This window comes from Lepisosteus oculatus, chromosome 3 (assembly GCF_040954835.1).
Source record: "Lepisosteus oculatus isolate fLepOcu1 chromosome 3, fLepOcu1.hap2, whole genome shotgun sequence".
NCBI classification, from domain to species: domain Eukaryota; kingdom Metazoa; phylum Chordata; class Actinopteri; order Semionotiformes; family Lepisosteidae; genus Lepisosteus; species Lepisosteus oculatus.
This window is the reverse complement of record NC_090698.1, coordinates 71,168,363-71,189,858: the sequence shown is the minus strand read 5'-3', so window position 1 is coordinate 71,189,858 and position 21,496 is coordinate 71,168,363. Positions and strand designations below refer to the sequence as shown.

Here is a 21,496-nt window from a genome sequence, read left to right as displayed (position 1 = left end):
CCAAGCTATCCTTACAAAGTGCTCTCTGCTAACAAGACATTTAATAGAAGATTCTGTAGCGCTTTTCTTATTGCGTGGTTGCCAGATGTGTTTAAAATGAATTATTTACTGAAATAAAAAGACCTCCAGGTTATAACTGTAAATGGGACTATAAAAAAGTTATTTGATTTGTCTCTCATTTCAAATGCATTCATATCATGGTGCCTTGTAAGCTGTAATTGGAAAATAAGATAGGAGGGTACTTAATACCCAGATGTGGATCATCAAAGCAGTGCTCAAGAATACCAGCAAATAGCTTCATCTATTTTTGAGTCTCTGCACTACTTTACCATATAGTAAACTACCAATTTCTGTCTACTGTGTATGATGCAATGCTCCATCCCTCTTTATTTAGGGTTTCTAGCTGTAATTTTACTTGTGTACTATTTGTATGTATTGGTTCTGTGGTGAATTATTATTGCTTTGTGCAGTTTACCAAATCAAATGATTGCATTTTTAATAGATGTTTAAATAAATGCAATGTTTCTGGGTTTTTTTTAGTCTACAGATTCTGATTATGTAGAATGTTAAACTTTATGTTAAACTTTAGCATTGTAAGTATTCTATATTTGTGTAATTGTGAAGAATAAGAATCTTGTGACTGGTACCTTCATGCCAGAGACTCAGAAAAATGACCTTGTCTGAATATTGTATTTTTAGCATATAATATTAACCTAAACTTATCGAATAAAAGTTTCTGGTGTCAGAAATAACACCCTGAAGAAATATTAATTTCATTTTTGTTTTTTTCTTTTCATAAAGAATTACTTCCTAACATCTTGAGGAATATGAAGTCTAGGATATACAGTAGGTTTTCATTTCTAGCATAACAAAGCCGTTCTTTTAGTTTACCAGTCATTGCTTCATGCTAGTTTGAGACCATCTCTGGGTCTAGCTGAAAAACCACGGCAGCTGTTCAGCCAAGGGAGACAGAGAACAAGACACTTTTAAACTATTTCAAGAGGGTAAATGAATGTAATTACGATACCTACTGTATACAATATCTTTAGTAATTAATTATCACTGCTTTTTAGAATGAAGACATAGGTTCTTCATAGGTTTACATTGCAAATTCATTTTTTCTCTTAAAATTGCTGAATAGATGGCAAGAAAAGTCGTTGCAATAATTGTGTATGGAAAGATGCTTTGCTGCACATGTTATCTGAGGTTTTGGAATATGTATCTGTGATAAAGTGTTCACTTTTCCTCAGATAATACAACTGCTTCATCACTGGAATATGCAGCAGAGCTATAGTATTTATTACTAATTATATGCATGTTATATGTTTGGAATTAAGAGACATCCTAGATAATTACTAACAACCACATGAGCTAGACAGCTGCTTCCTGTTTGTAACTTTTGTTATGTTCTCATCCCACTGCAGGCCAACAATGTGTTTGTGTGTTTAGGTAGTCAAGGTGACATAAGATCTTTTCCATTAATAAATGAGGATATGGGGTAATGCTTATTGCTTTATGCAAGTGCCTACTGTTGGACTTTATTAAGCTGGAATGCTCTACAAAGTTGTTTACATGAAGTGCTGTACACTAAAAACAAAAGGATTTTTGTAGGTAAAAGATTAGATTTGCCCTCGCACGTCACAGAACGATCGCGTGAAAAAAACAAGGTTATATATTGTATATCTGAGCTACTGTAGCTTAGATTTGGTTCCTCTAACATTAACAAGTTCATTTTAGTAGTTCTGGAGGATTATGTTTTCTTTTTTCGATGCATAGAGAAATTTACTTTGATGTTAAGTCCCTGCTATAATGTAGACCCAATTGACAACAAAGCGTCCTGAGGCCCTTGTCTGTGAAAACATTTTCTTACAAATCATATTAAATCTTGTAAATGTCCTCATTTTTAATGTGATATATGCTCAGGACTGACTCAGGATTTAGGTAAAACAGATGTGTCTTGTCATCTTTTATCAAGTGAAGAAGCATAAATTATCCCTATCTAAGACAAGAAAATGGTCTCTTTGGCTAGCATTGAATAAAGATTTTACTCTTTAAAAATATTGTCAGGATTGCCAGTCAACAAGATGTCAGCACATGTTGCCACATAATAATTTATTGTGAAGTGTTGCTTGGTGATATCCAATAATAAAAATAGAAAGTGAGATGTTTCATCTCCAATGCTTTGTGGGGTGCTAAGGAGTAAATTAAAAAATGGAAGGAATTAAATTAAAAAGCAATTGGTGTCATACATCTCTAGTTATGTGTGTGCCTGGAGAAAGTATTTAAAGTTAAAAATGCATGTTGATGCTCTCAAGCAGTGATAATCCAAGAATAAGCATTAAAGCTCATCTTTTTCCAGAAGCACAGGGAACAAAATGCTTCCATTAGCTGAAGGTGGGGAAGATAGCCCCCAAAAGACCCTTCTTATTGAGACAGGGATTCTGGAAAACAGAAATAAGGAACATTGTTTTCTGGGTACTGGGGTACTATTTTTATTTTGGAATTTTTCATACAGTATTTTACAGTATATATTCTTCCTTTCAGGTTGAATTATGCTAATCTGTCCTCGGTTACATTTTTTTTTCACAGAATGCTCTGGTCCTCTTGGAATGGAGGGCGGTATCATTTCCAACCAACAGATCACTGCGTCCTCAACTCACCGAGCCCTGTTCGGTCTGCAGAAGTGGTACCCCTACTTCGCCAGGCTCAACAAGAAAGGACTGGTGAACGCTTGGACAGCTGCAGAGAACGACAAATGGCCGTGGATTCAGGTAAGTTACTGGAACATAAGAACAAGGAGGGAAAAATAATGATGTTGAGTGTAAAAACATTCTGAATTCTGAATTCTGATAAGTCTAGAAAGACAAAGAGGAAATATACAACTTTATTACATACAGATAATGAAATAATTACATATATATTGGATTATTCATCTTTTTCTCAATCAAGTAATGATCATGAGTCATGATCAGTCTTTTCTGAGACTGCCCTCACCACCAGGTATTGGCATGGTGTTACCTGAGCACAATGACTTAGGCTTCTGTGTCCTTGTTAGAAAAGGAGACATAATTAGTCATACTCATGTCTTAATTATCATTATCAAGTTTAAGTCTTGACCTTCAGCATTCTCACATCCTGCAAGACAGATTATTATCTTAAAAGCACTTCTGTTCTTGTAAGTACTAACTACTGTATGTGGCATGCAGTACTTGAGCACAAAAATGTTCATCACAAATGTAAATTAAGATCTAGTGTTGCAAACGCAGAACTTTGTCTTTCACAGTTCAGTACATTTCACAAATAGAGGCATGTACGAGCAATTACTCAAACCATTCCACTGGAGGTACTGTATCGTCACTGGAGCTTTAGATGTTGCTGATTAGTAACTGAAACCTTTATATACTTTCTCACATCTCTTCATATCGAAAGGCAACACTCTAGTGCCATGTCGCAGTTCTAATGATAATTCCTTGATTGTAATGGTTTATTGTGCTTTTATTGCTTTCCCTTCAATCTTCAAAAGTCTCCATTGTTACAGTTTGGTGTTACATGTTCTGCTCACTGTAGCAGCATTCATGATGCGTTTATAGCTTCAATATTAATATATTGCTGAATAAGAAAACTTGCCTATTTTCTTGCAGAAGAGAACTTGGATTGTGGTCCCAAATTGACCTCTAAATTATTCAAATTTTAATTCACCCATTTAATATTTTGTACTATATTACTTAACAAACCACCTGCAGTAATAATAGCCAGAAATACTGTATTTGTTTTAACTTCACTGAACTAAAATGGTAAATAAAGTAGGGCTGTGACTTTCATCATACCATGAATTTCAAATTACTGGTGTGGTGCATCAGATCAGCACTCTCGACTTTGAGTTTTGCCCTATTGGATCCAGGCTTCAATGATGTTGGTTTTGTTATTATTGTAAATACTTGTACGTTTTTGTTATCAAATTCTTCCCCTGCAGTGGTGTGATTCCAGTGTTGATCTATTGCCTTAGGTGCTTGAGTTTTGATACATATATGAAAGTATGTTGCCGTCTGAAGCCACAGACATCCATTTTGTCACAGTTAACTTTTAACAGTTGCCAGGCATATTCTATTTCTAAAGACATGTGACTTCTTGCATATGTGAAACGAAAACAAACCAACTCCCTAAGCTTGACTCAAGTTTATTGTGTGAGGTTCCCAGAATCCTAAAAAAAAAGAATGTTTCATAAACTGGAATTATCTACAGTATCATTCAGAAAATGTGAACTTAAATTTTTCCTTGTGATATTTGGTCACTTATTAATATACTGTGAGTATGTAAACATTTCACATTTTATTTGATGAAGACTTTTAAATATGCTGAACTGTATTGCAGGTTTTCATAGCTGACAGCTACAGTATATTTTCACTAACAAGCATCTTGCACACACATTTGCAAGATAAAATCACTGAGTGACCTAGGGGAGACATGTTGTAGGTGAAAAATGTATAATGTAATTGCATGTTGCAGATACCATGTGTCTTATCATCATTCAGGAAATTTGTCTTTCATTGTTGTGCTAGAATACCTTATGCATGCAATAATAGATTATTTTTTAATGATTTCTGAATATAGTTTACATAAAACTAAAATATGTCTACATAAAGTACATAATTTACTACAACATCCATGTAACCAGTCACAGCCTTCCATTTTTTAATAATTCTGTGAAGTGTGTTTTTATTATTCTGAGTTACTGTTACTGGGTACTGGAATCTAAATGAGTTAAAGGTGTTTGCTTCAGGCTATGTTTTACTGAGCAGGAAGGTACACGTTAATACGGTAATTACCCTTTCTCTACAGTACATACACTGATGGTCAAAGTTAAACTGAAACCTTTCATAAACCACACAAACATACAGTAGGTGAAAAATATGATGGTTTATTACCCATTCATGTCTGACATCCCTTTTACTTCCATGAAACTGCAGCCACTTGTAACTGATTGTACTGTACATTAAATTCCTCTAAATCAAAAGGCAACTATGAGTTTTGAAAGACATTGGGAAGTCCCAATTAAACATGTCAATTAGATGTGCCGTCAGCTACTGATGTGAGTTACCGTGTGATAAAATGTTATGTCCTCACGTGTCTTTCTTGTCTTAATTCAGGTTATGAAGACTGTAGTGACCTTTTTCGGAAGGCAACAGTTTCATGGGAGTCAGTGGGATGAAATTCTTGAAAAACCATAATTACATTTTCTCTGTGAAACTGACAGTACACTTTGTAGCAAGCTAATTGTTAATGATTTAATTTTTCGTTCATGTTAGGATGCTGGTAAGAATTTCAGGTGTCCCGAGTTTTCCTTACCACCACATCAAGTTTCTGTAAAGTCTGCAACATGCACTCTAGTATTACTTTGCAAACCTTTCACAGGTTAAATGCTTAGCGCTACAGTTAATAATTGTAATATACTGTATGCTTGTGGGTTTTCCTAAAGAGATTTTTTTTTCAAAAGGTGTTTTAACACCATGCAGGAAACTCACATCACAGACATCTAATTGGCCTTTAGGCATTTTATTGGTTCCAGCTGTGAAGCTGCCCCTAACACATTAGAAGAAACCCTCTGGCATTTTAAGTTTGCAAATATCGATTTTAACCATTATTAACAAAACAAGGACATTTTGAATGTGTGGGCAGTTGCTATTTGGATACCTAGAGTATAAAAAGGTGAGATATTTTATTAATATAGCATATGGTTACATACAGCCATTCATTTATTTCAATACAAGTCTTCTTTTTGAAAATAGCACACATTATTGTTAAAGTTCGGTAACTTTATTGTGTATAGTAAAAAGCCCATGCATGTTTTTGGGATTAAAAACAAGATGTAGAAATTTGTGTTTTACAGAACTCAGAATGAAATCCTAGTCACATGTCAGATATTCAGAATCATAAACAACAAATTGAAGACGATAATATAAAAAATCTAAGGTTTTGCGGTCACATCGTTATTGACAGCATTGTTACGGGCATGTAACCACACCAGCCATTGGGCCTTGTCAATAGTGGGACAGGAGACCTCAAGAAGAAAACAGGATACTATTGGAAGTAGTGATTGTAGAACACTAGGGGGTACAGTTACCTCAGGACCAGACTTTCCAAACCAGCATTCCTGTTTGGTGACAGTGGGATATTGAAATGTAGGAGGCACCGAATTTCGCATAAAACATTAAACTGAAATCCTGACTACTTGGTCATTAAATAAACATCCTACAACATGAGGTCATGCCCTGGCTAAATTCCACTCTGGGCATGACCGATCTGGTCTCCCTAAAGTACCCCTTTAATTCAAGTGGAGAAACCTTTCACACTCAGCCACCTCATCTCCTTGTGGCATAATGGATCCTGCATTACATTCATGTGAGTGTTTGTGATAAGTCCTCCTAAACTGGTATCATGGGTTTGGAGGGCCTGTGCACATAAGCCACCTTTTCACTACGGGAAAATGCAGAACAGGGATTGAGAAAAGAGCAGCTTAATCTGCAGCTGATCCTGTTTGGCCAGGGATATTTCTCCAGTAAAAGATACTGACTCAGCAGCAGTTTATCTCTTATTGTCTCATGAGACTTCACCAATCTACTGAACATTCACTGTGAGGTTTAGACTCTGAACCTAGCTGAGACATTTTCCAGTCTTTCAAGGTGCAGACCATCTCTCCTCTATGCTGAGACATTTTATAGAGGACTCCTCTCTCCATCAGCTGCATTTGATTCCTCTATCCTCCTCATGCTTAGGTGTGTCCTTTTATTTCTCTCCTTGAAATGTCCCTCTAGTGGCTTAAACCTGTATCAACACTCCCAAATCCAGCTACTCTGTTAACACTGTACTTCAGTTCTGCAGTATGTGGACCCCCTCCTGTGCAAAAAACACTTAGGGCTCCTTTGCATTATATTAATGCAAGCAATTATTGCTTCTTATAATGTTGAAGAACATCATAAGCACATGCAGCAGAATATCTGGCATCAAAGAATGGGTGCCGAACAACAAAGAGATAAATGGAACAAGCTGATTCTTTGTCTAATTATGTAAATGTATATGAGCTTTGTGATTCCCAATGCAGACATAAACAGACACTCGCTCACAAGCGGAATTGCATAGCTAACATTTTTCTTTACATTGTTATTATTATTAACATTATGTGCCTCTTCTGCTGTGCAATTTACAATGTAATTTGCTGACAGAAAAAGACCAGAGCCTCAAAAATGTCTTCATTTATTTATGTGCATACAGCTTAACAGAGCTAGTAGACTCAATTTGACTCCTGCTCATCTCAGCAAAAGTAAGTTCAGTTGAAAGAATAAACCATTGTAGGGCTTTTAATCATGTTTAGTACAAATGAGGAGAGGCTCTTTGACTTTCGGACTTGAAGGGTCGAAATATTAAACTGCAATGTTTTCTATATACATCTGGTATATCCATCAAGATGGGGCTGATTTTTCAGATCTGACAAACAATTTCTGACAAGCATAGTGTTTACATTTAGATGGTAAGTAGACAGTAGGTACTGTATAAATATAAGTGAATATATAAAATAATATGTAACCCCTGCGTCCTGGCCAAATTTCCCATTGGCCCTTACCAATCATGGCCCCCCAACAATCCCCCTCTATAAATTGGCTTAATTACTCTGCTCTCCTCCCCACTGATACCTGATGTGTGGTGAGTGTTCTGGCGCACTATGGCTGCAGTCACATCATCCAGGTGCGGCTGCACACTGGTGGTGGTGGAGGGGCCCCCATTACCTTTATTATTATTATTATTATTATTATTATTATATGAATCACTAACTGTCATTACAGGTTTGATAAGTTAGACAAGACAAGGTCTCAAACTGTTTTGATACTCGCTCTAATACTGAATAACCACATTTGAATAATATACAGTAACATGTATATTTAATAATATTAATTGACAATACCAGTATCATTGTTAATAGTGTTAGCAAAAATTCATCGTATTCCGAAGAAGAGCTGAGTTGTACCAATAGTTATAATAAGTTATTTCACACTAACATCTGCATTTAGACTCACAATACTGTAGCAAGCCACTGTCTGAATAGACAAAGAAAACCTCTCTGCCTAATTTTGTTTTGTATCTTATCATATCCCAGGTTTGGCCAGGCAATCTCTAGTCATTCTGTACATAATACTATCAAAAACATACTCTTATTGTATGTTAAAATAAAATTCTGAAGGCTGTTGCTAGGGAGAGTACCTCATCACATGTCTAATTTAAAACTTTAATAGTGGTTAAAAACTTTGTCATTTGTCAACATTGACAGAATGAAAGAGCTACCGTAGATACATTTGGATTTACAAGTGAGATATCTCATACAAAAAAGTGATTGTGATATGGCCACTGAAGCCAGTAAAACTGGCAAACACACAACAAAAATTGTTAATTCCTAAACTGGTTAACCTAAGAACATAATCAATACAATAGGGAGATTTAATTTAACTGCACTTAGACATCTGTGCATTAAGCATAATATAACAGGCTTTTAAATGTCCCTTCTTGTTTTAGTGCCACTGTTCTTTGTACCAAATAGCAATACAACATTAAAAGTAATAACTGTAGCTTCTGATTTTCCTGCAAACGAAAGACAATTTTTCAAGGTTGAGGAAGGCCTACAAAGAGGGAGCCATGCTGTTCAGGACAGCTTGCTGTTCTAGAGTTGAACCAATTAGGGACAATAAGCTGTTTGGCAAGCAGCAGGCCTGCAGGAAGAGCTTATGTTTATGTTGTTTAGATTAATATCACAGATCAGCCTTAGTGCATATTAAACTATAATTTAAGGAAGATTCTTTCTTAAAACACCAGACAATGCCATACCTTGTAGGCTGAATAAAAGCAGCATGTGAAAAACAAAAACACAATAGTGTATCACTTTGTTAATGTTTTCGGAATTTGATATTTTTACAATATAGGGCGAAAAAAACAGAATGAACATTAGTATTCAGAATGATCATTAGTTAAATGTGAGAAGCAGTTCTTCAAATTCTGTAGTACTGTAGTTATCTTAGTCCTAGTACTGTAATTATCATAGAGAAGAGAAGGCTACTTATGTCTTTTAACCACACATACTGTACTACAGTATATACTCTAGTACATTATGCAATGCTGTAGGGGTGAACTTGCTTATATGCAAGTTTGGTTATTTTCTGCACTGAGCCCTCGCATACTGTATGTCGAGTCCCCACTGTATACTGTGAATGTCCTAGACTTCACGGCCACCTAAGTCACAACATTGTTGTCAAATTGTATTTTGGGCTTGGCTTGAAAATAAATCATACAGTGTTATCCTGTGCATAACGTACGCCAAAAGTTTATTGGTGCTGAAAACAGTTGCTGTGGGAGCCCCTGTCCCATTGGACAAGGCATGCACTGTAATGTGAGAGTTGTGAAAGACAAGTACTGTCGGTGGAAACTGAGCAAGCAATGATAAATTCTCATGGCTAAATGAGTGAGACTGGAAATGGAGAAATGTTAAATCTAGAAAATATAAGTAGGATATGGTTTGTGTAACAAACTCAGAAGTGCTTTGGGCTTTAAATGTGGTGGCAACTTTAGTTATTTAACACAACATATGTGTCATATTCAAGCAAATATACTGCTTTATTCAGAATGAATATGCACTGTAGTGCACTGCACATATCTGAGCCTGCAAGGCTTGCGGCATTGGCAGCCAATTGAAATGTTATTTCCCAGACTGTCACCTACAATTATAAACAACTACAGTACCTGTTTTTGTTAGCTTTTTATCAAAAACCACAATAGTCAGTTGTCATTTTTGTTCCAGAAGTTCAGGAACAATTTAAATGATTCAATTGTTGGTATTTTAACATTTGTATTTTTCAATTTTGTTAACTTATATATAGAACATATAAGAATGTTGAACATGACATTACATGTCATCCTCACATGTAATGTAAATAGACTGTTTAGACTTAGCTGAAGAGAGCTGGCTTTTCACATTCAATCATTTTCCTTAGCCAACTTTAACTATTAATTTAACATGCATTCACAGTTTTCTAGCTCAGAAAAGCCAATGTTTTCTGGAAAAGTGATTTATTTTAAAAAGGGAGAAGTGAGAGTGGCCTGTGATATTTACGAGGAATAGCACCTGACGCAGGTGGCATGGTGGGACATTTAGCATTGCTGCCTTGTAGTGCTGGGGCCCTGGGTTCGAATCTGGACATGGATGGACTGGTATCTATCTGGGAAGTACCCAGCCTTGTGTCCATTGCCTTCCGGGATATGTTCTGGCTTCCCTTCGACCCTGAGTTGGAAGAAGTGTTAGAAAAGGGATGGATGGTTGCATTGGATGTCTCCAATGCAGAATTACAATTGATCCCTGAATTATGCCGCACATAAAGACAAGGTGATTTTGAGCTATCGCCTAGTAATTACACACCATAAAAACCTGTAGTTAAATTACCTTAACAGTGCAGTATTATACTCTAGTCTAGTGTTTTATTTTTCAGTTGGTTTGGTGTTCAGGAGGTTTAGAGAGAGGACAAAGCCCAGCTTCTTATAATTTCGCCCTCCTATTTAAAATATGGAAAATATAGAGTTTTCTTTGGTCACCATTGCTCTGCAAAACTCATTGTTTCCACTCCTGTGGCTGCCCATGAATCACCCTCAAGGGGTAGCCACCTTGCAATTTCATGCTAATGGACATCAGAAATCCTTCTTACCCTTCAGTAAGTCTCGCACAGTTTTGTGGGGTTTGGTCTGTAGCTCCTCAGTTATGACCAAGTTATGAAAAGTATCATGAAATCAGTTTAAGAAACATATTTTTTTCAAAACCATTGGAATCTATGGCAGCATATAAATCTTCTATTAACATGTGATTAATTGCCTTGTTTCAGCACAGTTCAATTTTAACTTTAAAAACAAATAACAAAGTAGGTCTGTGCTCAAAGGTCCAGACAGGGGGGTTTGATATTTCTGCTACTCAGTGGCAGATCTGAAAGTCCATTTTCATCATATTGTCTCATTTGTATTCAATTATTTTTCTCACATACTCCAGTGCTAAAAATGGATTTTCCCAGACATTCAAAGGTAAGCTCATTGTCAATTCTCCCCACATTGAAAAAAGCATTTAGACAGGCAAAGTTGTCATCATTTAAAACATACGTGAGTGGGAAGTAAAACAAAGTAATCGATGATAAGACCAGTTATTGAGATTGTGCTGTTGATATAATAATGAAAATATGACTTTACAAGATTTATTTTCCAACTTCAGTACACCCTATCATTTTATTATGCAAACAAAATTCATTATTATGTAAGCGAAACTGAGTTAGTTAGTGTTATCAATTAAAATCTTGAAAGAGTGTTATAAAATGCATTTACAATACATTAGATACATCAATATACATGGTTCATAGTTCATTCTATCTAGTGTTACAGAAAGGAAATGTCAAAGTGCTATTGCCATATTCTGCAATTAATTAATAATGATATATTTTAATTTCATGTTTTGTATTTTGTATTTGCTAGCAGCCATATCACCCTGCAATTCACAACTGGCAGCCCACTGGAGCTCAGCAGGTGTGAGCCTGGTCAGTACCCAGAGGGGAGACCTCCTGGGAAGAACAGGTTGCTGCTGGAAGAGTTGTTAGTAGGGGGGTGCTAACCCTGCGGTCCATGTGGGTCCTAATGCCCCAGTATAGTGATGGGGACACTATAATGTAAAAAAATGCGCCATCCTTCAGATGAGACATAGAACCAAGTTATAATGAACCAAGGTCCTGACTTTGTGGTCATTAAAAATCCTAGGGTGTTTCTTAAAAAAAGAGTAGGGTTGTTACCCTGGTGTCCTGGCCAAATTTCCCATTGGCCCTTACCAGTCATGGCCTCCTAATAATCCCCATCTATGAATTAGCTTTATTACTCTGTTCTCCCCCCCACTAATAGCTGATGTGTGGTGAGCATTCTGGCGCACTATGGCTGCCTTCGTATCATCCAGGTGGGGCTGCACATTGGTGGTGGTGGAGGGGATCCCCATTACCTGAAAAGCGCTTTGAGTGAAGTGTCCAGAAAAGCGCTATATAAGTGTGAGCAATTATTATTATTTGTTCTGTAACTGTCAATACACTTCCACTTTTATATCAGCTGCTTTTTCAAGGAAAGCCAGTTAGAACTTAAGTATATATTGTAAAAATAAGGATATATTGTATTATATACACATATTTCTTATCACGCATGATAAGATAGGAAGTTTGGATAAAACAAATTAAATATTTAATAAAGTTGTAAATGAAAGTTCAAGAAGAGATCAGACCCTAATCTCACCCACCTCTGCCTATCTGTGTGGAGCTTCTAGCTTATTAGAGAGCTGTATTAGCACGCATAGGCTGTAAAGGAACAGGATCATTGCATGTTGAAAGGTAATGAAAATAAGCACAATGTTTCAGCTGTGGAGCCTTCTTCAGGCGTGATGCTTCTGGCTTTTACATCCCTCCCTCCAGCCTATTGTTGCCCATGGACCATCGCTCATAAAAGGGTCAGGGGAAGGTCTGACAGCATCGTCCTCAGAGACAGGTTGTCGTTCTTCTCAGCCAAGCAAAACTAATCAATGAAGGATACTAATTCCAATCACACTTCTACTCCACAAATGAAGCTTTTGATAAACTACTGAAAATAAAGGAATCCGTGTGGCTAGGGTTTATGTGGTTTCATAAATCTTATCTTTTAAATCTTATGAAGAATGCAATTCCTTTAGGAAAGCCATTAAAACAAGTAATGATTTTAATAACACTGAAGTGGTCTATTGATTTTTGCTTAAATTAATTGTCTATTAGTGATTCTGGGTTCAGAATTTTTAAAGTTTTGATAATTAATTCTATCGTAAAATTAATAGTACTAAGAATTGTATTTTATAGACTCTTTAATGTCAACACACCTCAAAGTGCTTTACATTATACATTTTATAAATACATACATTATACAAAGCTGATACTCAACAGCTGATTGAATATACAGTAGTTGTGACAAAACACAGCGGCTTCATTAGGGACATCAACATTGAAAGATTGAGTTCTTTGTGAATGCTTGAAATACTTGTTGAGAAAACTTTGGCTTTACCTGCTTAATGGGTAATGGATAGTCTCCTGGCCACAGGATGAGGAGGCTCGAACCCTTTCAGACTGAATGAACCAAGGGCAGCTGCAAGATGGAGATGAGGTGGAGGAGGGATGCTTGAGACAAATGCAAAGGGAGGCATCCGAGTTCAGTTTATGTTGCTGTTTTGGTGGTGATGTTGATTTGATGCAGCTGTGTGAGACTGGCGTGTCACTGTTATCCATCCAGAATTTCAGTTAATAACTTCCATGTAGGAATAGGATGAGAGAAAAGAGCTATACCGTGATTTTATACAGTGTTTCAGTCACAGTGGACTACTGTACCCCCATCAAAACAGGTGAGAGGAATCCCAAGAACACAATAGAAAGTTACACAATATAATCACACTGGGTCATTGGAACAAACAGATTTCTCATATCGTTTATTTTGCTCTTGAAGAATGGGAAAATAAATTGAGAAACAGTTGAGAAATGTCCAGCATCAACCTAACTGTTTCTATAATGTTAAGAAAAACAATGATGTTCTGTTAGGGCCATCCTCAGTATGTATTATCCTGCTTCCAGGCCTGTTGCTGAACAGGGAGCCTGTGTCCTCCCTCCTGCTCTCTGTCATGTGTAGCTGCTGGGTTAACAAGGCAAAGTGATTGGTGGAAGAGACGCATCACATTTTCACTGGGGTGAAACAAATTCTTTTATTTTACCCTTGAGCAAAGTGCTTCATTGAGATTGCTACAGTAAAAATCCAGGATGTACAGTATAAATGGATGCAAATATAAGACACCAGCAAATACATGAATAATAATTCACTTAGAAAAAGACTTCAATAAAAGTGGTTACTTGCTTAAGCAGCAAAAAATTTTAGTTAATCAAATTTAGTTAGCTAAATTTGGCCTAGGGACAGGTAAAGGTTGATTCCATGCTGAAAGGTAAAGAAAGAAACACAATGTTCTGGCAGTGGAACCTTCTTCAGGTGTTCTAAAGCTAGCCATTTTTTGCCAGCTAAATCCATTAACAATAACACAGCAAATAAATACAAATCAGTGAAAAATGATTGATTAATAGTGTAGGCGAAAATTGTTGGAGCAGTTTTCTGCAGACAGATGTTGAGACTTTAACTCTCACTTATTTGACTGTTTACATTTATCATGTCACACCTTGCACTTACTCATCTTTCAACAATAATGAAAACATTTAGGTCTGTTTGAACATAATTACCTTTCTTTTTACGCACAATTATGCATGTGGATTTCATCAACAGAATGTGTTGCTAGATCCTACATCAGTTCATTTTGCTAACGTTTCCACTCTAATTAACATTATATTTATGTTGCAAAGAATTCAACACTAACCATTTCTTATCCTTGATGTGTAACTGTATGGGTTTTTTTTACTTTGGACTGCCAGGTTCTCCAATTACCTGGCACTCACTCTTGTGGAAGTGCTGCAAGTCAGCATTGTGTAAATAATTTAAATACTCTCTTAGAGATAATTCTTTTCCACTGTATTCCAGTGTTTAACTTCACTTTTACGTCTGCAAAAGGACTCAGTCTTGGCTACTGTATATCTTCTGAGTACAGATTGAAAGTTTTTATGATGAATGAGGCTGGAGGCAGTGCCTTCCTGGAATCAATTGTTCATATGTGGTTCAGGTGATCTTTATTATACTCTGAAACACCAATGCCTTATAGAGTCTTCTCAATATCCATTAGTGACCATAACAGCAGATCTGTTATGGTCAGTAATGTGGTCCATTTAGAAATAACCACTGAAAGATGTATAAAATCTGTATTCTCAAAGGATGATATCACCTCCCTAATTATAAAATTATTATTTTTTCTTCCTTCCATTGATGCAATAAATGGTTTAATAGTACCTCTAGATGTACATGTAAAAGAATGTGGTTATTCTGTTCATTTTTCTGCATCATTGGGTTGGTTGTACAAAATCATTGTGTCATATTCAGTTCACCTTGTGAGCAGATATTTGTATTTTGGTGCTTTCAAACCTAGATGACAGTTGGTCTTTTTAGGATATCTCCAAAGTTTTTACTTTTTAAGTTCTATATATCTCCAAAAAGAAAGCAAGGTGGTATTCTCTTTTCTTGTCACACTCCTGCTCATATTCAATTTTAAGAAATGCATTTTTAACAACAGGTAAGGATGGATGACAGCAATGAAGGTGACCTTTGCTTCTGCAACCCAAACTCGTAATTCTTCATGACATTTCTCCCTGAAAAAAAAAAACATACAGACCATAGTAAACCTCTCTTGCTCGTTTTTGTCTTTGTGCATCCCTCCTCCACACCATCTCTACTTATGCAGGTACCCCTTGCTTAACTTCTCTCTTTGTATGGGGGTCTTAACTTCTTCGTCTTACAGCAATACAGTCAGCCCTCAGCCAAACCGGTTAAGGCAAAGCTTCTCCTGCCTAACTCCTTGAAAAACATTCCTGAATTTGTGATGTTATTCCCTGTGAAGTGTATCTCACTGCCTTAAGTAGTCGGGCTGAGGAGAACAACAAGCTCTCTGTGAGGAGGAAGTCTGCAGGTGGAGAAGATTGAGGGGGTGAGGGTAGTCATGGGCCATGTCTGCACCATGGTGGATACCAACAAGGATGGAGAGAGGCCCAGTGCAACTGCAGCCTGGGGAGCAACCTAGGCACTTGAAGGAGCAGAACCACATTGTCAGCACCGGGGGGGAGGCAAGGTTTGAGAGAGGGGAAGTCGGATGCAGACGTAGACTGAGCTGCATGTTCTGGCCCCCACAGCACGCGAGCAAGCATTGGTCGTGGAGCAGGTGTGAAGTGGTGGAGGAGAGGTAGGAAGGATGACTGACGATGACAGGGAAGGCAGAAGAGAAGAAAGGAGATGGGAAAGTGCAGAGCCAAGACTACAGGAAGGGCGAGAGAGAATATAGGTATTGAGAGGTATTGGGAAGGAAGGTGACGCAGGGGCAGAGGTTGCATTAAATAATTGATAGGCTAAATTCATTTTAATTTAATTACATTTTAATAAAACAGCTTATTTCATAGGTTGTAATACAGGTTGTTACTGTACATAGGTCTGAACAACACCTCAGAAGTCTGAACACACTTCAGAGGATTTTAAAGTATTGTTGTATACAGTACAGGTTTTCAACAGTGAATTCCATAAATGCATTTAATTCTTGTAATTGATGATTGGCACTGGTCTCAACTGCCAAACCCATTAGGTTAAATTTATACTGCCGTACTTTGTATTTAAGTTTTATTTCAAGTTAAATAAAAAAGAATTATATAAAAATGCAGACATTTTTAATTAATACTGAAAAATGTGTGAATTAAAACTGTCTGAAGCTGAAGCAGAAATTGTTTTGAAGATTACTAAGACTATATTATATTATTATCCCTGTGCCCCTATAATTCCCCTTTATACAAACCCTGTGAGACAGAGCAGTGCTTTTTAACTTCTCCTGAAACTGAAATAAATTTTGTGTAAACTAACCACTAAACCTTTATTGATATTAATTGACATTGCTACTTTTTTTTTTCCTGAGGCCAGTCAGTACAATAGTCACAGGTTATTTTTTAATATAAATTCTAATACAATTGAATAAATCTAATAAATTTCAATCTAATAAGATTTAATAAAAATGTTAATATAAAATTTAAGGTAAAATATTCAAATAATATCATATAAAATTTAATATAAAAATCATCTTGAGCATTTTTTCAATTTCATTGTTCAAACCCATTTAATCTTTCCTTAATTTTGAGCCATCATTCCTGTCAATAAAAGTTGCCATTTAAATTGCCCTTCTTCTAACGTCATAATTGGCACAGCCTGTTGATTAAGTAATAAGATATGCACTGTGCCTTTAAGATGAACACCGTATTGTAGAATGATGGTCAGCTGGAAATTAGCATCATGCTTTACTCATGACAAGTTTCAGATTTTAATAAATGGGTCAAAATGAATAACTTACTGTAAGTAAAATGAAAAATAAAAATCGCTCAAGATAGATAAGAAAGAATTAAGGGAAAATGTTTACGGTATTTGCTAAATTTCAATTCCTGATTTTTTTTCTTTTTCCCTTACAACAGTTAAATCTACACATTTTAATTTAAGGCTTGTCATGTCTCTAAGGCATTCATTGAATATTCTGCACAAAATGTGTACACCTAAAATGAAAAATACATGGTTAATATTTTTTTCTTGTGTGCTTATGGGTAATTTATATAGTGAGTTAGATGTGGCAAGATAAACTATGCTCTGCCATAGAACATACAGTACTAAGATTGTTTCATTTCAGGTAAGATTAGAACAAGGGATGGCTTGATATAACTCAACATGGATGACTTGTTTTTTATAACTTACTGAATTAAAAAAAAGGATTTGACAAAATAATATATTGTATTTCTGTATAAGAATGATAATGTAAATAATGTATGATGATAATGTATGGTATTAGAGGGGGCATGCTCCATTTGCCATCTGTTTGATAGTGTTAAATATATGCTAATATCTGTTATGTACAGTAATTTACTGAAGTGTATCAGTGTTTTTGGAAAGTGACACTCCTGTATGCTTTTCATTGAATTTAATTATTGTCATTATTTTGGTTCTGTCATTTTTGTGGAGCAGAACCTTCTGTACTGTTACTACGATGTGATGTGCTAAGGACAGTTCATGCAATGCCTTTGGATAGTCGTGTGCTGCACCGCAAGTTAAAGAGAGCAGCAATTGTGATTAAGTGCTTCAGGCAAAACAAAATGCATCATTTTGTTTGTTAACTGCTTCATACTTATTACTATCTCATTACATTGTGTAGCATAGAGAGTATTAATATTGAACACATTTTTTGTTCTCCCTCTAAATCTGTAAAGGTGTGTTAAGGCCTTTCTACACATGTGGTACAGTACTGTATGCAATGACTGTTGGGATACAGCCCTTCACCACACCTAATTTGTTACCGTCAGGCCTATAATCTCATCTCCAGTGTGATTGATCACTGATAAATGAAGAAAATCTGAGATTACCAAAGGGATCTGAAAATAAACTACAGAACGTGAGCCTTGGGCTTTACAATCATGAAACGCACATTTTTTTTAGCTGTTGATTTCAGGAGATAATAAAAGGCAGAGACAGTATACGTTTTTCAGCAGATGAAGAATATTAATATAATTCCTTGCTTTCCTCCTTTTCATTGTGCTGTATGTGATGTGTGGTTATTTTGGGAGGATATAAAAGGAGCCCTCATGTGCTAGAAATTAAAATGAGACTTTTGCTTCAGATTTTTTGTTGTTGTAAATATTGCCTGTTTCTTGCACCAATGGAATAGAACAGGATAAAAAGCTGTAGCAACACAGATATGTTACCTTTTTAAATTTACAATCATGTAAAAGTTAATCCAGCAGGCTGGACTACGTCTTCTCATTCATCATCAGATGCTGATGGAGCCATTGATTATCTTGTTTTTCTTTCTAGATAAATCTGCAGAGAAGAATGAGAGTTACAGGACTGATAACACAAGGAGCCAAAAGAATTGGAAGCCCTGAGTATGTGAAGTCATACAAAGTAGCCTACAGCGATGATGGGAAGACGTGGAGAACCTACAAAGTTAAGGGTACAGATGAAGACATGGTAAGATGCCAATGCCTTTCATTTAATGTGCTGCAACACAGCCTCAGGACTTCTTTTTAATTAGCAGAATGCATGATGTTCATCATAAACCTTGTCTTTGAAACTGTCTAGTTTTTTATGACTTTTTAGATTGAATATTTTTATTATTGGGCAACAAATTAGTATTGCACATGGACTTCAGTATTCCATCATTTCAATTACATTTTCAATGGTCTTTTCACCATAGTCAAGACACTCAGGCCCTTTGTCTCGCTTCTATTTAATTAGTTTGCTAGTAATTAATGTGTTTGCTGTTTGCTTTTTATTGCAGTTTGATGTAAAGGCTCATAAAATCTATGGGGCTTGCAGTTCATCAATACAGGACTGATCCCTCACTACCGCCGTTCAGTTTTTTAAAGAACATTAAAAGGAATATCTGTTTTTGGAAGGCAGTGGAAAACAAGGTTTATGGTGTGTGAGAGTTCAAGCTGCAAATGTGTTTTAGTAAAATGCACAATTGCACAAATCAACAGATGAGTGAGACACAAGGAACTTCACAGTTTTCCTGACATGTTAAAACACTTTTAAATGAGCAAATTTACTAAACAGCATTTGAACATGTATATTATTTTACCCAGCCAATATGAGAAGGCTGCTTCTTCCTTGTAAGGATCCTGAATAGCTTCTTAAAAAAAACTCAAGACACACAATTTAGAGATACAAATTAACTTAGCCAAGTGTCTTTGACAAGTAAGAGGAAACTGGAGCATCTAGCAAGAAGCCATTTTAACCTATTGAGAACATGCAAACTTCACACAGAAAGCATTCTAATTCTGGAATCAAGCTCAGGACCCAAAAACTTTGAGGCAGCAGTGCTAACACCACTGTTGAACTCTCTATTACTCTAAATTACTGAAACACACAATTATGAAATATTCTGGGCATTGATCCAGAGCCCATTGACATTTCTTCATCATAAAACGGTTTATTTGTATTTTTTTAATACTAAAAGAAATATAATAAATATTAAAAATGTAATTTCATAAAAACCTTAATAATTACAAATGGACTATGGTAGCATACCTATGTACAAGTGATAGTCATGTACTTTGAGGAAAGGGGGCGCTATTTGTGTTATACAAATCATCAATTGGTTTTCCTATAACCCTGTACCATAAAAGCTCAAGTAGAATATTTGGTCAATCAAATTGAATTTCAAATAGGCATCTACTTAAGCCTGGGACTTTTGGCATAGTTTTTTTTTCTTTTATAATAAAATTTGTGGTTTAAATAAATCTTTGATACAGAAATATTTATTCAAATTTAAGTGAACTTGAAAGCTGTTATTAAAAGGTTAATTAATTGTTGATGATAAATGTAGAAGTGATGTCTATAGTATGCAGCAGCAGATCTGCTGAGGTTGTCAAACTATAATTCTATGAAAAGTAAAAATATCTGTGTGACACTATGAGAGGGCAACATTCATAATAAAAAATGTCTTTATTCAAAATTATACCATCACAAATGTCAAAAAGACAATTAAAATACTAAACATATACAAGATAAAAAAATTGTTGAGGGAATTCCTATCTAGTGTGTCTGTAGTTGTAAAATTTTCCTGCTTTTTTCCAGATATTCCGTGGAAATGTAGACAACAACACTCCTTCTGCCAACTCCTTCACTCCTCCAATTGAAGCCCAGTTTGTGAGAATTTACCCACAGGTGTGCAGGAGACATTGCACTCTCCGCATGGAGCTGCTGGGCTGTGAACTAACAGGCAGGTCAATGCAAACATGGAAGAACAGCAGTAATAGCAGATTTCTATTATCATTGTACTGCCGAAAAATATTTGCAATAAATATTGTAACAAATGTAAATATGATTATATCTCCATACATATATCAAGATAAACAGACAAATATAAACAAAATATGCAAAAACATGTGAGTCCTATACAGTAGATTAGATAGATACTTTATTGATCCCGTGAGGGAAATTGCAGAAATTATACAGATTATACAATACACATCTGAAGTTCACTAAGCAGTTTACAACATTCGAAAATGCTCAGGTTGATTTAAAAGAAATTAAAATGGTTGACATGTTGACACTTAAGAGGGCTTAGATATTTGTCTTTCTCTATTTCTGCATATGCTTTTGTATTTCTTTCATTTGAATATTTGATGCTATTCATTCTAAGATGGTAACTATTTTAGCAAAACTGACCTTGACATTACTCCCCAACCTGATTAAGACAATCATAGGATGGAAAAGTATATTACTGTATACCAATGTATCACCATAATAATTTAGCAATGTGTATACAGTGAGTAGAAAAAAATTGTGAATCCCCTAGGATGGTCTGTATTATCATATTGTTACAATGTGGTGACGAGCTGGAAAGCACCACATTTTTTATGAGGGGTGTTTGGTCCCATGGAAGGCAGACAGAGAGGTGAGAGCTGGGGACTATATTATACAGGCAGGTAAAGATGGATGGTAGAGGAGTTGCAGGCAGACAGAGAACAGACTAAGCAGGAGGTGTGCTGTGGCAGCAGACACAGGAAGGACAAGACAGTGTACTACAGGTACAGGAAAGCTGCGAGGCTAAGCAAGTCTGGAAAAACAGGAAGCTTCACAGTCCTGCTGGTCTGGTCTGTGACTGAAGGTGTGGAGGGTAAGGGATAGACAGAATCGGGCAGAATAGTCTTATTGAGACAAGCAGCTGATCATGGGCAGATCTGGGATTAAGGAGCCTGGAGCTAATGAG

At 36.1% G+C, this 21,496-nt stretch overlaps 1 protein-coding gene across 3 annotated transcripts in view; it reads left to right on the top strand.

Annotated features, from left to right (window-relative positions):
• Positions 1–21,496, top strand: part of LOC102697668 (EGF-like repeat and discoidin I-like domain-containing protein 3) — a 261,705-nt gene that overhangs the window by 159,623 nt on the left and 80,586 nt on the right. For all 3 annotated transcript variants that reach the window (XM_015360994.2, XM_015360984.2, XM_006626513.3), the window contains 3 exons: positions 2,590–2,771; positions 18,592–18,747; positions 20,359–20,503. In XM_015360994.2, the coding sequence (XP_015216480.1) occupies positions 2,590–2,771; positions 18,592–18,747; positions 20,359–20,503 (483 nt within the window). The remainder of the gene's footprint in view (positions 1–2,589; positions 2,772–18,591; positions 18,748–20,358; positions 20,504–21,496) is intronic.